The sequence below is a fragment of the Anastrepha obliqua genome, chromosome 3, assembly GCF_027943255.1.
Source record: "Anastrepha obliqua isolate idAnaObli1 chromosome 3, idAnaObli1_1.0, whole genome shotgun sequence".
In the NCBI taxonomy this organism is placed as follows: domain Eukaryota; kingdom Metazoa; phylum Arthropoda; class Insecta; order Diptera; family Tephritidae; genus Anastrepha; species Anastrepha obliqua.
In genome coordinates this window covers 41,030,089-41,050,089 of record NC_072894.1, presented here as the reverse complement: position 1 = coordinate 41,050,089, position 20,001 = coordinate 41,030,089, and the positions used below count along the sequence as shown (strand labels likewise).

General features: G+C 36.6%; 1 protein-coding gene across 1 annotated transcript in view; it reads left to right on the top strand.

The window, feature by feature from the left end:
• Positions 1 to 20,001, top strand: part of LOC129241930 (uncharacterized) — a 79,403-nt gene that overhangs the window by 31,147 nt on the left and 28,255 nt on the right. The window contains exon 4 of the mRNA XM_054878479.1: positions 1,316 to 1,453. Within this exon, the coding sequence (XP_054734454.1) occupies positions 1,316 to 1,453 (138 nt within the window). The remainder of the gene's footprint in view (positions 1 to 1,315; positions 1,454 to 20,001) is intronic.

Genomic DNA, 20,001 nt, shown 5'->3' with positions numbered 1-20,001 from the left:
GCAGCTGTCACCTGAACTTAAGAGCCTCGCATCATTATTATAATCATTTATTTCCCTTTCTCTTTATATTTTCTACTGAGCTGCTTGATTTGCTCTCATTAATAACTTCTTTTTACAAATCAACAATTCACTTTACGATGCGGTCACAATTATTTATTATTATTCCATACTCCTTTGGGAGCTTAAGGATTCAACAAAAGTATTCCAAACATTTCAATTTCTAGACATAAATCTCAGTTCATTAAACGATTTCCCAGTTTCATTGCGGATAGTCCTTTGCCAAGTCATCACTGGTCTGCCTCTTCTTCTCGTTCCTTGCGGGTTCCAAGTCAAAGCGGCATGCGGTATTTCCTCATACGGCTTTCGCAGAGTATGCTCTATCCATCCATATTTTCTTTTCTTTATTTCACTGTTGATGCTATTTTGGTGCGTACTTCTCCAGAACTCCTCGTTTGTTATAACTCATGGCCACCATATCTTAAGTATATTACGCAGACACCTGTTTATAAACGCTTGCAGCTTTGCGTTCATTGCCGATGTCACAAGCCAAGTTTCCGATCCATACAACAGCACAGACTTAACGCACGCGTTAAAAATTTTTACCTTTGTGCAAGTTTTGATGTTGTTGGAACGCCATATATTTCGAAGCCTGGCGAATGCGTTACGTGCCTTATTTATTCGGTTGTAAATGTCACTTTTCATACCACCGTCTATGGAGATCGTACTTCCCAAGTAACAAAAACTGTCAACGTCTGCAATGGTTTCATCATCAGTTGTAAACAGCGCAGCATTGTTAGCTTTGATACGCATAGATTCCGTCTTTTTAATATTAACTTTGAGTCCTGCTTTCGCGGACTCCTGCTGAAGCAAATTTAATTTCATCTGCAAGTGTTGATGCGAATGCGAGAGTAAAACAGCGTCATCTGCATATTCCAGATCTTCGAGACTGGTGTTCATTCTCCAGGTAATTCCACGCTTTACAGAGTCAAATACTTGGTCACAATATATTTATGTTAATATCTTTTGGTTTTATTTTAAGTATGATTTTAAATTATTATTACGTTAATTAAAATTAAATTTAATTTGCTTTAAATTGAATTCAAGATATATTTTTTACTATATTATTTATTTAATTTAAACATCAAATCAAATTTTTTATTCAGATTAGAATCACATCATAAAAGCTCCAAACATCCACTAATTCAGATCTACCCTCATCTCAATTTCCCACATCACCATTACCATCACCATCACACGAGCCATTATCATAATCATTAATGCGCACTCACTTTATGCCCGTCATACTTTTTTGTAGACACCATCGACGATGAGACGAGCAGTTTACTGCAGCAGTACTACAGTGACGATGCATTTTATATAAGTTCAGATCGTATTTACCAGTCTAGCGATGATGAGTTTGCGGGCATGTTTGGACACATACAAACGGTTGCGGGTTCGTACAAATACTCGTACAAATGTACACTACACTTATATGTATTCGTATACTTGCTTACATGCATAGAAAGTTTGAAAGTTAACAGCTGCAGTAAAGCTAGAGCTCACTAACATCCATAAAAATATTAGCAATTCAACGTCAAAAGCGCGAAACTAACTGCTCGTGAGACGCGAAACAATTTCGTTTAACTGCCTGCTTTTGAAATTTATACACCAAAAATATGGCTTGCTTTGATGACTAGGAAATAGGTACGAACAACTGAGATGCAAGCATACATACATATGTACATATGTATGTACTCATTATATGTATGCCTATAGTACAACATATCCTCAAGTGCGAATATGCATTATATCTATACATAGTAAGTTGCACGCTGCACAACTACCATTGGCGCACAGCTGTTGGCACAACTAATATACAAATTACGCTAATATTACTAACACATCCTCATGACTCGCCCTAAGAAAGAGGAAGCGAAGAAGCTGCGGCAGATGCAACCAAAGCAAAGGATGCAAGAAGTTTGTTGTATATTTGCTTTGACTTGGCTACGCTTGCTTGAAGTTTCGAATGCGAGAATACACACATAACTACTCATATGCAAGTACTCATTGCCCGAAGCGTATGTTTATATATAAGTAGATTGCTTTGATAAATGGTACTGGATGTATGCATCTGATATTTATGTTTGGGACTTGCCATTAGCATTAGCGAAGTAATATTTGTCGGGGACCCTACGCCATCTATGCGTATATGTATGTAAATAGCAGTGTGGGAGTTTGTTTGTATAGCTCTGGCGGCAACTGTTGACTTATCTTCAATTTGAGTGGAACTTCCTATGCAATGCAGTTGTATGGTTACACCAACGTCAATAGGTTAGGAGTGTTTGAAGTTGCCCTCCTTTAAATACACTTCATTTATGTACACGGGCAGTGGTGGGTCTAAAAATTTCATTAAAGGATGCATATTTTAAATATTTCAATAAATTTATTCCAGCAACTCTCATAAAGAGAGGCTTACAAATTTCGTAACAACTGCCGTGCCGACATTTATGCAATTGACATGGCGGTGAAGCTGGTAAGTATGATCGAGTTCGCTTCTTCCAAATTCGCCTTCCTTATAGATAGAGGCAAGACCTTTAGATAACTAATGATCAACTTGAAACGCAATGAAGACTCATACAATCCCCTTCAAACCACTGCGTCATTCTTTACTGGATTCCAAGAAAAAGTGGTGCTCGCAACTACAACATCTAAAGCCGGACTTAAGGAAACAAATTCAAGCATGGAAACCCCTATTTTCAGAAGCAGATTAGAAGGATAAAACAGCGACTAATAAAACGTTCACATATCGGAAGATGATGTACTTTTTCGTGCTTAACTCCCAATCCGTAATTAAAAAGAGAGATTTCCCATACAGAATTTCTCTCCCAAAATCTGGGATTATAAAATAATACTAGATAATAGTCATACTTTTGACATACAACCCTGTGTTCTCTGTGTTTTTCGCGTGTAAAGGAAAACGTAGAAAAAAAACTAAATAAAATGGATGCCGGCAAGGAAAACAGGTTTTTAGACATAATTTTAATAGTTAGGTTTTTTTAGGTATTTTTAACTATGCATTCATATAACAGAAAAATGCGTGTATCCATAAACGCTTTGTCCTCTTATTATAAAATATAATATCGAATGCGTATTGCTGCCATACTTTTCTGAAACCCCAGAAAACGTCGTTTGCGGATTTCCTGGAACTGTTTATTATTAGCAGCCAATTGTTCAATTAAATTAGCTATTCCTTTCCCCTGTCTTTTCTTCATATCGTTAATGATAATTAAACAAACCAAAAACACCAAAATATTGCATCAAAGCAATTACTTTGAAGAAAAACTTTCAAAACAGTCTTGAGCGCTGATTGTCAATTTTGAAGTTAATCTGCCATATGTGAACGAGTAGATTAATTTTGTGGATTTATTGGTAATTAATGCTTAAGTGAACGTACTTTAACAGCAGGTCGACTAATCTAGCCCGCACTCGTTAAATGAAAAACGCAGAACTTACTGAATCCCTCAGAAACAAATATAAAATCTTCTCACTTTTTAATGAGAAAAAACTTCAGAGCAAAGCTTTATCGAAAATAAAAAGCTGACTTATAACTCATTCACAATACTCTGAGTGCAAAGGACTTAAACCTAACAGTCTTAGCCCATTTCATTCTTTTCTTTTTTACTTCTACGATTTTATTCATTCTATGAATGCCACTGCAATTTTGTTTAAGTTTTTCTTTAGTAGTGGCAAAATTCAAAACATCGTAAGTAAAAAATAGTAAACAAAATCGCTATAGTATTTTGCATAAAGTTACGTTGCTTTACACCAAATGTATAAGGTTTTTTAAAAAGAGGTGTTATATTGATATTCAAAGAAAAATGCTATTTTTTAATATAAATGATCGGATGTTTATTTCATTATAAAGAGGAAGTTAAGTCGTTAATGTATGTCGTATAACATCAGGCAAATGACCACCACTACGACGCTTATAGAACAATATCCCTTTCATGAAATTTTCCATAACCGAATTGCAAAGTGGCTGCCCTTCCTCGATAGCCTCACAAATTCCATCTTTGAAGTCTTGCATTTACCCTGGGCTGTTGGCGTAGACCTTCTCTCTCATGTGGCCCCAAAGAAAAAAGTCACAAGGTGTTAAATCACAAAATCTCTGTGGCCGTTTGTGATCAGCTCTTCGAGAGATAACACGGCCCGGAAACTTTTCCCGTAAAAGATCAATGGTTTCGTTGCTTGTGGGGCACGTAGCGCCATCTCGTTGAAAATAAACTTTGTCGAGATCAATAGCATCCAATTTCGGCCATAAAAAATCATTAATCATCTCTCGATAGCGCAATCCATTCACATCTAACACCTGTTATTGGAAAACCCTTTACTTTCCAGTTTTTCATACAAATGAACCACTTTGTTTCTCACACAACATTTGTTTATATCAATATCCACAAGTATTTTTAACAAATAATTAAACAAAAATCACAAAAATCATTTAATTTCATACCTGTTCTACGTGAATTGCCTTTGCGACAAATAATGAAAATATACTAAAATAGTCATTCTTTTTCAAAATATTGTCCATGGAAATAAAGAACTTCCACATTCCCTGGAACCAATTTTCAAAGCACTTTTGCCACTCAAAAGTGGATACCTCCAAAACGAGTTATTTAAAGGCTTCAATAGCTTCTTCAATAGACTTTACATTTTATTTTTAGTATTCGGGAACAAAAAGAAATCACAAATCATTAGTTGCCAAATCAGAGCTAAAAGGCAGATGACTCATTAATTTGATATTTTGAGTGCTCAAAAACAAAAGCTCTCTTGTGTGAGCTTATACGAGTATGTGAGAGCTCGCATTGCCTTGGTGAAAGATGTTTCATCTTAATTCTCTGAGCTCTTCTCGCTAAGAAATGGTTGCATACCACTCAGAACTGACTGTTTGTAGTTTCTCTGGTAGTGCAGTTGCGACATGACCAGATTTTCCGAAAAAACAGGGAACCAAATTCTTTGAGAAGCTTCTTCTGCGAACAACTTTGGTTCGATTAAGCTCACCAGCTCGTCTTAAAACACGCATACTGTTGACTGCTTCTTCCTTGCAAGACTCATCACTTGTAACGATATCATACACGTAGTTTGTACCTCCACGGCCGAGTTTAACAAAGCGCCAGTAGTTTCACCAAGTGAAGCCAGGTCCTTTTCCACCTGATTTTTCCAACCTAGAGGAGGCCTTCCTCTTCCTCTGCTCCACCAGCTGGTGCCGCATCGAATACTTTCTGAGCCGGACGACATGACCCAGCCAATGTAACCGAGCCAAGCGTTTAACTGCAAATGTAAAAAGATTTCCTTGGCAGCTGTGTTTGAAACGTATATTGTTCTTGCTTTTTGATGCTTTTGAATGCAATAAGTGTATTCTCTACTATTGGTTCATGAGTTAGTTATATTAATTAAATAAAGCCAAAGATTGAAAGAAAACCATAAAAAAATCATATTTTCTTACGCAATTTGACTGAATGTCACCAGATTAGTAGATGTCAAAACACTTATTTCACAAACTGTTCATCTCATATAGCCTACATTTATGGAAATTAATTATCCTGTCTGTGTGCATCAGTTGTGCATCAGTTTTATGCCTGCAAACGGTTTTAAGCCCCAAGATAACCCACCGTGCACCACCCAGTAAAGTTTGATGTGTATGTGTGGGTGCAGTTATGTCATTACTTCAAACTGCAGTGAAACTTAAGGCTATCCATGTAGAAGACTACACCTATGGAAGCTTCTGTACATATAGACAAGCTCATATATGTATGATTTCAATAATTACATAAATACAAATAAATGCACATACGAGTATGTATGTATGTATAAAACCGATTGCCATCGCATATTATATTTTTAGCGTAGTTAGAAGCCGAAACTGTGCGCGCACCAGATGGGAGTGTACTTTTTATTAATATTGAATATAATCACTTATGCACATACATGCGCATAAGCACACCCCGCTTTTTTAAAAGTATCTGCACATGAAGGCATATATATTTGCATTTAATTATATGCAGTACATAACTACAACATGCACAAGGCAAACTACAAATACCTTAATTCACATTTGTAAGTGAGCGCAGTGCTTCCCTTGCAAATGTCGCCAAGTGGAATGTGCAATTTTGCTATTTCATATTTAAGCGATATACACATTCGTATGGACAATGGAAATGCCATTTTCGCATGTGACAACTAATAATTATAAAATTTATAGTTCGAGTTGAAGGAAGAAATTCCCTTCGCATTTATAATGAATCATTCAACAATGAGCATTGTTGTCAGGCAGCCCTGTAATCATTTACTATAAGTTTGCCAATTTTGACAATCAGTTTTGAATTGCTAAGCTCTTTAATGAGTTATCATCAGACACATTTATGCACTGTTTGCTTTGCAAATTTTGGATAGCAAATTTGATTTCAATGCTTAGCACAGATTTGCTTTTAATCTCTACATGCAAGAAAAGTACATGTTTGCAAATGTGTTAGTAGGTAGCTTAGAAGTTTAACATTTCCTTCATAATTATAACAAGTTTGGGCAAACAATCAGCAAAATTGGGTTCAGTAATTTGATTAGTTGTCTAGTGAAAATTATGGCAATCAACAGCTTTTAATCAAATCTTCAATTTAAAATTTAAATAAAGAAATTTGAAACCTTTTTCTCGCATAAATGGTTTTTAAATTATAAAATCATAAAAGGATTGTCAGTAGAGGCATAGAAACTTTATACGTAATAACACACGAGCTTAAAAGTCCCAAACCTAACAAAGAAAATACGTTTCTTTTTGTTCAAAATTAGCTTTATTGCTCAACGTAATTTCCATAAAGAACAACGCAATTATTCCAGCGCAGCTCTAAGATTGCAATATCGCTTTTGTAGAATGATTTATCTTTTGCCACAAAAACGGCCTCAGTTTAAGCGATAACCTCTTCATTCGAGCGAAATTTCTTACCGGCGAGCATTTTTTTTAAGTCTGCGAATACCGAACGTTGGATGCGGAAGTAGCGATACTCTTAGCTCAATAAGCATGACCTCCCGTAAAAGCTGTTCTTTCAAGACGAACGTAAACATTTTTGACGATAACCCCACAAAAAGAAGTCCAAGGGGGTTAAGTCAGGTGATCTGGGGAGCCAGTTGATGTCGCGTCTTTTTGACACTAGACATCCCGGGAATTTTCGTTGCAGGAATTCAATTGTTGCATTCGCAGTGTTGCATGGCGCACCGTCTTGTTGAAACCAGTAACCGTCTAAACCTTTCTCACGCATTTGCGGGCAGACATTATGAGCCAATATGCATCGATATCGGTTTCCATTGACCGTTTCGTTTTCTCGGTAAAAATATGACCCAATGATGGTTTTGGCGCAAATGCCGGCCCAAACAGTTACTTTCCGATCATGCAATGGTGCTTAAGAGATCTGGTGTGGATTCTCAGTTCCCCAAATGCAGCAATTTTGTTTGATCACGCTGCCAGAGAGGTTAAAATGTGTCAGTCATTAAAATGTGCTTCCAAAAATTGGGTTCAGCGTCAACTATTCAAGCGACTGTTTGGCCGTATTCCAAGCGACGTGAATGGTCTGTCGGCAATAATCTTTGTGTCAATTGCACTTTATACGGAAACAAATTTAAATCATCTTTTAAAATGCGCCGCAATGTGGTTTCACTGATGCGTGGTTTGCTGAGCGCGACGACGATATGACACTGTTTGCTCCCCGGCAACACTCTCCCTCACTGCTTCAACAAGTTCATTGGAACGTCTTGGTCGTTGAGGAACGGCATGTGGACGATCTCCTACTGTTCCGTGCAAAAAAAAAAAATCCACATAAATTCGACGAATAGTATTGTCAGACGATGCCTGTTTGCCGCAATACTTTTTTGCGATATGCGCGTTGAGTTAAAACAATAGAACGACTATTTTCGATCTATAGCGTCACTATTTCAGCGCACTGCTTCAGTGTAAAGCGATCCATGGTTGAAATTGTACTGAATTAGCGTATCGAAAACATGTATGTTAAAGTCGATCGGTTAGTAAATGACAAAGTTATTCAGCGTTTATATACCGACATACGGAATTGTCTTCACAAACGTCAACAAGGAGAGAGAGCATAACCCGGCATATGGTATATACTTGCATAATTTTTAGTTCTTAGTTATAAGTTTGTTATAAGTTCTTAGCAATAAAATATTATCTCTTGCTACTCAACCATGAGAGTTATAACACTCTTCAAAACTGATTTAAGAAATCAATAAAAACCAATTAATAACTATTTTTATTAAATTTGAATTACCTTTATAGCACCCAAACCAACAGGCCAATATTAAAAATAATTGTAATTTCCTTTGTATTTTTCACTCAAACAACCAAGTAGTCAAAACAAAATTAAAACTTTTCTACACTTGTAATCAACTTAAATCATTTGTAGAAAAACTAATAGAAGCACAAAAATACTACTTATTTGCGTGCTATTCACATAGATGTAGTAATAAATGCAGTCATTTGCAGGACAAAGTTTTAAATTGATATGCTGAGCGCAGCTCTCGACTCTTCCCCGATTAAGAGGGATATTTCTAAAGCAAAAGTTAATTATGAAGACGAACATATGCTGCACAGTAACTTCTGGATATGTTGTTATTATTCGCGCTGTTCATTGCGCTGCAAATGATAGTCACGACAGCTGACGTCGGATGGGGCGCGCGAATATATACATACAGTGGCTCACAGCTTACTTCAGCCAGCGCCATTCAAAAATTTTAACCACCAATAAAAATTAAGTTATGAAAGATATCAAAATTATTTAAAGGTAGTTTATTAGTATAGTGTTAGAATTATCGTCTACCTAACTAGTTTTTTTAATACCTTTTCAAAAATAATTGCACAGCTTATTTCAACCAAACTCTTTGAAGCGATTCAATGATTGTTTCTGTTTTTGTGCTTTAGCCATTATAATCGTAGCAAAAATAGAACTCATAATGGAAATAGAACTCACGAAATATTGAGAGAAATGACCCCAACAAAATTTTAAATTCAACGGAAAAGCGCTATATTCTTCCAAAAACCCTGGTGAACTATCAGCTACAAAAATTGGCAGTGAAGTGTGAGCAGAGTTCAGCGAACTACGACAGTCAAAAATTAGCCAGCGCATGCTGCGAGAGCATGATTTTGATAGCATAATATCGCGCAATTTCACTACATATAATATATTCGCTTGAAATGAGAAGTGGGGCTTAAAGTTAGCCAAGGAGCGATTGGATAAGGACTCTGCACTTTGTAATGCAATCATATGCTCCGATTAGTCTAAATTTAATATTTTTCACCCAGATGAAGCCTCATGTAGTAACTAATATAAAAAACATTATGACAAACATTTTGAGGCCAAATCCAAACACGAAGGTTAAGATATTAAGGGGGGGGGTAGGGTCACAAAATCGAAATTTTTTTTCTTCACTCATCTTATAGTAAATCATTTCAAGAATGTTGTGTCAAAATTTTAAGTGGATCGGAGCAGAACTCTCAAAGTTATAGCCTTTGTAGGCACTCAACCTCGAATGCGGAGCATCGATAATTTCTCAGAGTCATTTTTTCCCGAAACGACTTCTTAAAAGTCGGTGCCAATCACAACTCCGAAACTATTCAACCGATTCTTTTCAAATTTGGCACACGTTTTCTAAATCAAAAATACCTCCCCCCTACACTGTTTTTTTTTTATTTTTTTTTTTTTTTAAGGTTGTTTTTCACTTACAAATATGGCGAAATTTTTCGCCAAAAATGCTCGTTTTACGTTTTTTTCCCACCAAAACTACAAAAATGAAAAAAAAAAAATTTTATTAATGTAGGGGGGAGCATTACGTCATACTTTAACTGAAAAATTCGACTTTTTTAGTTTCAGATGATTCTACGACGAATGCCGATTGGCACCGCAGAGCACCTCTCGAAAAACATATCTCCAAAAAAACTCTGTCATGGGCTTATTTGTCAATATTTTATTATTAATTTTTTTTTTTAAACTTACTGAAAAGATGTACAATAACATGTAACTGATTTTATTAAAGTATCTTAAGCCATATTTCTGTAAAAAATTCACAAAAAAAGTGTTTTTTTTTAGCGCTAAACCCTACCTCCCCCTTAAGGGGTCTCGGTGGTCTAGAGCTCGATAATTTAAGGTATTTTCAAGAATTTTTTTACCATAAAAAACTGAAAAACGATACCTAAATTGATTGATGAATTTTGCTACATTAAGAAACTCAAATAACTTTTTTTTTAGTGTATGGAATTCATTTAGTTTTTTTTTCAAGTTGAAGGTCATTAAATTTTATTAAATGTATATTAGCTTAACTAGTTTTAAAAATAATTGAATTTAAATGCCCCCCATGCTCGTTGACACAAGTGCGGCATCTTAGTAAAAAGTTGTTCATTGCTGCTTTAAGAGTTGCGACTGGAATAGCCGCAATTGTTGCCCGAATGGATTGTTTTAGTTCATCCAAATTTGTTGGCTTTGTTTTATAAACTTCTTGTTTACATAAACCCCACAAGAAAAAGTAAGGTGCAGTAAGGTCAGGCGACCTGGGGGGCCAACGAAATTCGGAGTTTCTTGAAATCAGTTTATTGGGAAATTTTCGTCGCAGCTCTGTCATAACAGTCTGGGCTATGTGAGACGTTGCCCCATCTTGTTGAAACCACACAGAGTTGAAAGGAATTCTCTTTCGGCGTAGTTCTGGATAGAAAAATTCTTTCAGCATTTTCAAATAACGGTCTCCAGTAACCGTAACGGTGTGACCATTTTCTTCAAAAAAATAAGGTCCGACAATACAGCGTGAAGAAACCGCACACCACACTGTCACGCGAAGAGGATGCAATTCCGTCTCGTGGAGTATCTGTGGGTTAGAAGTACTCCATATTCGACAATTTTGTTTGTTCACATTGCCGTTTAAATCGAAATGGGCCTCTCAGACATGAAAAGGCAGTTTAACATGTTTTGGTCTTCTTCCACCATTTGCAGGATCTCCTGGCAAAATTCCAAGCGAATCGGCAAGTCTGCTGCATTCAGTTTGTTAACCATTTGATTTTTGTAGGGAAATAAGTCTAAATCTTTGTGCATTATTGTTTGCAAAGACTGTCGGCTGACACCAAGTTGAGCAGATAAGCTTCTTGTTGAAACCCTTGGATTGCTTTGTATAGCTGCAGCTACAGCAGCGATCGTTTCCTCCGTCCGAACTGGTGGGTTTCGATGATAAGGCCTTCTTGCGACTGTTCCTTGCTCAGCAAAATTATTCACCAGTCTCATTATGGTCCATCTGCTCGGGGGATCGCCGCCAAACATCCGCCTGTACTCTCTCTGTACCAAAACTACGGACTCCAATGCGTGATAGCGGCGGACTATCCAAATTCTTGTTTGCGTGTCCCAGTTATCCATTTTAATAAATTTTAAAGATCAATCTGCAAATTAAAACAAAAATGGAACAGGTAACTTAAAAAGAAAAAAAGTTATTCAATTTTTTTTTGGTAGCGGCTTTCATCAGCCACCCTGTATTTTTTTTAATTTTAATAATTTAAAAAATAGTGCTGAAGTTGACCCTCCCAAAAAATTGGTCCTGGACGGTGTTGTCCATTTTGGCTCTTCTATTTATCTGAAACACAAATAAAATATTATTATATTAAATATTAAACAGTATGACTGTAGCTATGTCCCTTACTAGAAAATATAAGGAAAGAAATTTACAAAATGGCGCAGTTTTGAATTTTATACTCTAAAATTCGGGTTCTTTTTCAGTTTTTTAATAAAAAAACTTCGAAATAATTGATATAAAAATTTGATTCTAGTACGGTCGGTACCCATTGATGTTATTGGGTTGAATTTTTGTTTTTTTTACAACACCAGGCTGAAAAAAGTGGTTTCCAGATAAATGAGTTTAAAGTTAGAGGGACAGGAGCACGCGGACCGCTCTCTACCTAGTTAATGGGATATAGAAGTTATAATATTGGGAATTTCCGCATGAAAATTTCACAGTATATTCTTAAGACACTACACTTTCGAAATATCGAAAAAAATAGGTTGTCTGTAAAGTGGGCTTACTGACGATAGTTTAACGTGACAACGTCATAAAAAATACTGATGGAATGGTTGCATTTTTCAAAAGAAAATTTTAATTTTATTTGTTTGATAGATATTTTGTATGGATATAGAGGAGGAGGTAAATGGAATCGCAATAGAATTGATCAAGTTACATTTACACAAACGTGAAAAATGACGAAATATTTATCAAATTCATGAAAGATATGTTCCATTTCGAATGTGCATCAGACGTTAATAAGTCAACAACACTAAGAGGCAAGATCATCAATTTGACTTTTTCAAGACACATTACACTCAAAACACTCCCTTTCATTTCCTATTTTTCCTCTCATCGCTCTATTCTCAACAGAGAAATGGTTCATTACCATGCACACAGGAAGAAGGCATATGCAAATACAAATATGTGAATTTATATACATACATATGCGCATATACATACATACCTATATATGCTCACTTAAGTAGGAGAGAGCCAGATGACGAACGTTGCCGAACACGGGGTTCGATTGTGCCTCTTTGTCGTACGTTCCGCGCTCTCGCTTACAGTTCAAGCAAGATAACGACGCATTTTTTGGTGCGTGCAGCCGGCTAAATCGAATTATAAGACGTTATCATGTCAAAAACATGATTTTTTGAAATTTTTAGTCCCCTTAAGGTATTAACATTAATTTCAACATTTTAAAATTCTAAAGTCCAATTAGTTTGAAATTACGGAGATTTGGGGCGCTAGGTATTGTGCATACAAGATCTAATTTAGAACTATTCACATTTTATGCAACCAGCGTCGCAGTTTCCCGATTTGAGTGTGATCGAAAATTTATTTATTTTTTATTTATTTATTTAAAAGAGTAACATTTATTAATAACTATTCCACTTACGAAATAAGCACTGGCTGCCAGGGCCTTCGGCTTATGGTATCTTAATTAGAGTAATAATATAAGTAAGTAACTATACAAGAGGATGGGAGAGAGGAGTTGAGGGAGTATTAAAAGATTAGTGGGTAGTGTGAGTTTGACCGGAGTATAATTTTATATATGTATATCTAGTTTTCGCAAAGAGTTAAAGATTTAATTTGGTTAGTTTAATAAATTTACAAATTAAATTAAAGCTATGGTCATCTGTGTTGTTGAGTAGTTTCGAAAGTTCAAGGTTAGGATGAATTGCATTTCTAGTGCATTTCAATCCTGGGCAGGTATCGAGGAGGTGTGAAGTCGTGTAGTCGTCTGAGTTGCAAAAAGGGCAGGCTGATCGAAAATTGGTCCATTTTAAATAAAAAAAATCCGAAAGCAGAAAATATCCAACAAAATCGAATTTAAAGGAATCTGGTTGGGGAATTGGCCAAAATTCCTGCGCATGTGATGCAAAAGCTGATCGAATCAATGCTAGGGAGAGTAAAAATGGTTGTTGACTAGAAAAGCGGTCACATTAAATATTGACCTTCTTGTTTGTGTCTTTACACTTAGTATAAAAATTGAAAACTACAGCCTGGTTAAAATAAGTTGCGCATTTATTTCTGGTTACTTTTTATTGAGGCAGTTTAAAAAAAGAAATGCATAAATGTTAATTGTAAGCAATATGCTAATACACTGCGCTTAAATAATTTTAATATCTTTCAGACTTTAATTTTTATTGATGATTCAAATTTTTAATAGGTGCTGGTCGAAATATCCTGTGAGCCACTGTATGTATGCCTTAGTAGGTTGCAATGTGAGTGCCAGCCATGCCAACGGTTGGTTCGGCGGCAACAAATTAACATCTAATTATGCTCATCCGCCCAAAGGAAGCAGGAATGAAATATGAAACAGTGATGAGTGCGGTGCGGAGTGTATACTGTCAAAGAAGCTGTTTGCCATGTCGGGGTCTACGTGTGGTGTGAGCGCACCGAGGCAAACAATTGTAATCAAAAATGAATTTCATTTATGTTTCTGAGCAGATACTTAAAAAAGGATTGTTTACGAAGTTTTCTACCCCATTAATGAACTGCAAATGCTGGCAGCAACGATGAAAAGCAGTTAATGCACAAAATGAACTGGCGATTGGCGCGCAATTGCACATACATACATAGGAATTTTTAACAACATATGAATGTCATATTCAGCATGTGCTAGCAAAAATTTACAAATTTAGAAGTTTTATTGCGCAACTTTTAGCGGATCATTTTATTTCTTCTACCCATTTCGTATAAAAAATAAATAAAATGAAGAACTAATTTCGTATGCCCTTTTTCATTTGCATACTTGCTTGTAGTCATACAAATATTTTTGTATGTCTATTAGCCTATTTTTTTCTGTTCAAAGCACGTGACACATACACATGTGAGCGTTTTAAAATTTAGCAGCAAAAAAAAGCAGTTAATGAGATTTTAATGGCCAAAATCTGTCATCGCTTAAATTGAAAAATGTATTCTGCTCACTTTCAGCTAATTTAGTGAGTATTTCGACAAAAAATAACAAGTTCAGTTGTGTGTGAAGGCGATTCCGCGTGCTAGCAGTGGCATATGCTAAGCAAACACACCTTCATATGCATACTAGGTTGTTCTATAAGTTTTGCGGTTGGATAAAAAGGACACAATTTTACGGTTTGAAATACACTTTAATATGCAGTACAGTCTCCCTGTGCATCAACACACTTGTTGCAACGAGATTTCAATTTATGAATTCCGTCCATGAAGTGAGAAGCTACACAATACGCTTCCATAGCTGTTATGACCTCATAATTTGACACGCATGGGTTTTTTTAGGACTGGAAACAGATGGAAGTCGCGAGAGGCCAAATACTGTGAATGCTACGACAAAGCGAATATTAATTTATTGATTTTAGCCATTGTAAATTGTCCTGATGAAAATTATTTTTTTCCTTTTACAAACTGGGTATTTTTTCACGATTTTTTTTTCACTGGTCTGAAAGGTTACAATAATGTTCAGAATTTATTGTTTTACCAGTTTGCAGTAATCCATAAATAAAATCCATTTCGCATAAAAAAAAAAACTGATGCTAACCCCGTCTTGACCTATTTCCGGACACGAACTCGTTTCGGAGCCGAAGAACCAGGTTCACACCACTCCTTAGCTTCTTGTTTTGATTTATGATCATAGTGATAGGCACAAGTCGCATCCATAATGATGAATCGACGCACGAAATTAACTTTATCCTTTCAAAAACTCTCGAAATGTTGCCGGGAAAAAGTCACATTCGAATGTGTTTTTGTTCCATTGTTAGCGAATGTGGCCCTTATTGATCACACAGCTTTCTGAAACGAAATACTTCAGTCCAAATATTGCTTACACTGCCTCGCCAGATGCCTAGGGCTTTTGCTACATCTCTTTCAGTCACTCGACGATATCCTTTATTATTTGTACGAGTTCCGGTGTTGTAGCTGTTTTTGGACGTACTTGACATGGATTTTCTTGAAGGCTTGTTCGAACACTTTTAAATTCAGCCACCCATCTTTCTACTGTAGTAATTGATGGCGAAAAATCCATATATACTTTCAACGTTCGTTCATAAGCTTCCTTTGCTTTTAGACCTTCCAAAAATAAAAAGTCAATCATTGCACGATACTTGATTTGTTTCATTGTAGAAAGTACTGTGCCACGTCGATCTAAAGAGCTTGTAAATGAAAAATTAATTGACAGATTGAAATCAAACTTCACCTGCGTTCATATAAAGAGTGTACCAACGTAACAAAAAAATATTGCCTAGTAGCAACACCTTCTCTTATCGAACCGCAAGACTTTTTAGCCACCTAGTACACATAACATTTCCATTCTTTCGGCCTGCACGTGCTTAATATATGCTCGTTTATATGTAGCTTACCGGCGGAATTTTAAATACCTCCATTCCATTAACGCTAATAGGAATTTTTCCGCTACAAAGAGGGACAACAATCCGAACAACTAAATTTATAGGCTTACGAGCAAACGCCCCCACCTTGTTTAGCCAATTAAATAGGACTTAGTAAAAGCTTCAACAAATGTTGTAACAAATAATTAATTATACACAAGCTTTATCTGCAATCATTGTAAGAGGGAGACAGGTAGCAAAGTATATTTATAAATGGCATAATTATGTCAGCTTTGGTTTGCCTAGAAAACAGGTGAAGAAATAGAGCTGATGCACAGGTGAATGGACTCGAAGGTAACAAAGTTCGTCAGAGCTTATTGAATGCAAGAGAATAAGCTCGAAGACAGATTAACCACAGTTGAGTAAAGCTAATATCCAGCTGATAGTCATTAAAAGAACATTACGAGATGGTAAGCATCGGACTAATAAAATTTAAACAAAAACCAAAAGATTTGTTACAACTTTTCTTATCTAAAGGCTGTTCACAACAGCTTCTCTTGAGGTGAATTTTTGACCATAAACAAGCGCTGGTGTTAATCACATAGTGCGTGAAGTATAAAGTGTATACAGAAGAGCCTCTCAACTAAACTGTTGAAGCTTCCGGCGAGTCAGCCATTTATGTGTGTGGCCTAGCGTTCAATTGGTGAAACAGAATTTCTCTCCAATTAGTCAAAGGTTGCAACTTTTGAGCGATTTATTTCTTCAGACGGTCTAATTATTGACAGTACCAGATGGAGTTAGCAATTTGGCCATAGTGGAGCAGCTCATAGCGGATAATTCCCCGCCATTGCACCAAGCACACCGGCTCATCATGATTCGGCTACGACCATTGCCTCAAGTGACTATCTTCACGAAGCCAACACCAGAAGGAAAGTTGTTTTTTGAGCTAACTCGTGTGGCACCTACAAATTGCATTTGTTTTATTTACCGCTTTACTCAACTGATTTCAATTGACGTTTTGTGCAATGCTTAGCTCCTGGCGAATCGAAAAAGTGCTTCTATTCTCGATGGACTCCACAATTTCTGTTATTTTAATGACTTATGGTATTTCAGAGATAGTCTTACATAGCATGGAGCGTCATTGGGATCGAAATTACTCAATTGAAGTCGGCGAAACTAAAATTGTCTTTGTACTCTATTAATGCCAACATTTGTGCCAACAAAGCGAAAAACGTTGAAGGAACTAAAGCGTTTTTCAATAGGTGCGCTTCAACTTTTTTCCGATAGGGAGGGCGAACGACGCAATATTTTTTATTTTTCGCTTGTCATTTGTAATCTTCATTAGTATACATTTCATGGAACGCTACATACTTGAGCAACGATTGCAAATCGTGGAAATTTTTTATGAAAATAATCGTTCTGTTGCTGCTACTTTAAGAGCTACTTTTTCCAAAAAATCATCTTCAGTGATGAAGCTCACTTTTGGCTCAATGGCTTTGTCAACAAGCAAAATATGCGTTACTGGGCAGAAAGCAATCCACACGTGATTCATGAAGCACCGTTGCATCCCATGTTTGGTGCGGTTTACACGCCGGCGGCGTAATTGACCCATATTTTTTCGTTGACGAGAACGATCGCCACGTTACTGTGAATGGAAATCGATACCGCGACATGATAAACGATTATTTTTGGCCGCAATTGAATGGTATGGACTTAGACGACATGTGGTTTCAACAGGACGGGGCCACAAGCCACACAGAATACGCTACAATTGATTTGTTGAAGAGTAAGTTCGATGAGCGCATTATTTCCAGAAATGGACCGGTCGAATGGCCGCCGCGCTCGTGTGATTTGACGCCCCTCTGAAGTCATTGGTCTACAGTAACAAGCCGGCGAAGCTCAGAGCCAATATTGAACGCGAAATTGCTGGAATTTCGGCCGATTTATGCAAACGAGTGGTCGAAAATTGGGTTCAACGATTGGACTTCGTAAAACGTGCACGCGGTGGTCATGCAAAAGAAATCAAGTTTCATACTTAAATGTATATGTTCAAACTCGATAATAAAAAAAAATTAGTTAAAAAAGTCAAACCGTTTGTGTTGAAGCTGAAGCGCTCTTACTGAAAAACGTTTTACAACTGATAAGTCGATTGCTATGTGAAGTAAATTGTAGGCAAACTCCGTCAACAAAAACATGCGAGCACTGATTCCAGTATTTTAAAACTAAAGATTTTGAGACCAGCTCCAGAGAACGCAGAAGGAGACCAGTACAGTAGGAAAATACTGATTAGGATACTGAGCTACTTCAGTCTAAGGAAACCATCACTATGAAATATTACCGGGAAATTACTTCATAATGGCAAATAACATGGCAAAGTGATATTTTTGGCAATACTCGGTCATATGTTTTATAAGTCATAAAGGAATCTTTTGGAGCTGCTCCAATGGGATGGCCTACTTCACCCATTATACCTTTCAGGCATTTCCCCTTTCAACTGTCAATTGCTCCAGACATTGAAGCAGGGACATTGAAGTAACCAAATAGCGGATCGACTCTTTGATTGCCTCTAAAGATGAAGATAGATGGAGCAAAGTTGCAGCTGGCGATAAGTGCTGCTTTGATTTCAATACATTGCACCAACTGTTTTGAACAGCTTAGTAAAAAGTTTCTAAAAATCTCAAACCTGTTGTTCATACGCTGGCTTGGCAGGGAAAATACCTAAAAAAGAAGTCATATTAGGTCAAGATTTGACATAAATATTATTGAGATCTGTTGAACACCATGCCCTTCTATGCATCTTATCCCACAGATAGAACTCCATTCGTCCGTATAAACAATATTAAATCTGATGCCATCAAAGTTACCTCAGGTGTATCTCAAGGTAGCCATCTCGGGCCACTATTGTTCTTAATCTTTCTTAATGATATTCCAGACGATTTTGTTAATCGCGTTGTCTAAAGATACAGATGACTTGAAGATTTACAGTCGTATAGAGGACACAGCTGAGAGACTAAGACTTCCAGAAGATTTAAAAAGATTGGAAACTTAGTCTGATGATATCTCCTTTACTTTTAATGCTAATGAATGCCAGCACTTATCCTTCAGTAACCGCAAGTTGCGCTTGGTTTCGATTATTAATAAGTTGGGCACTACCACCCTCATAAAAATGTATGAAAAGAAAGACTTGGGGGTCATATTTGCATCGAAAATGTTGTTTTCTATGATTCTCTATGACGCTGAAGAATTTGTATTTTTCTCTTGTTAGATCAAACTTCGAATGTTCCAGCATTATCTGGGATCTGTTCTATATGTATTCATCTTTGAGAATTGAAACCCTTCACTAGATTTGCCATTCATTCCCTTCGTTCGCCTTGCGTTTTACCTGTACATAAAAGAAACGGCTTTTTTTAGTATTGCCAACATAAGATACGCGAAGAACAATTGAGTCGGTAATATTTATCGAATGCCACTGCTTACTGGAGCTAATACATACTTTTTAATTCTCCTACTAGTAAGCTTAGACTTATTTACCTTATTACCAACCCAATTTTAGCTATAATGAACCGATTACGCGTTGTACAAGGCAGACTAAACAATTTTGTAAAAATTTAGAAATATTCTCTAAATCACGAGAGACTTTCAAGTCAAAGCATAATCACTTTTTGAATTGTGACTAATATACTTGTATCTCACCATATTGTTTACCATATATTAAATTTGAGTTGTACTTTATTCGATGAAATAATTAATTAATAAATAAATAAATTTTCCGTCTGCCCGTCTACTGTTACAGGTTATGACACTCACTGGCTATGAGTTTGGTTAATTCCAAAAATTTATTTACTTAGCTGGCAACTAAAACCCATGGACGGTCTTTGCAGCTACCAAAATGTTGCGCTAATCGCCTCTGCATTATGCGCGTTGATACCAGTTAGAAACACCAAGAGCGGTCTGGTGGTCATCGACCTGGTCGAAAAGAGCACCTTCTTTGCTAGAGCGTTATTGTCCATTCGCTCAACGTGACCTAGCCGCGCAGCCGCTGAATTTTAATGGACTTTACTACGTCGACGTCGACGTACAGCTCGTATAGCTCCTAGTTCCATCT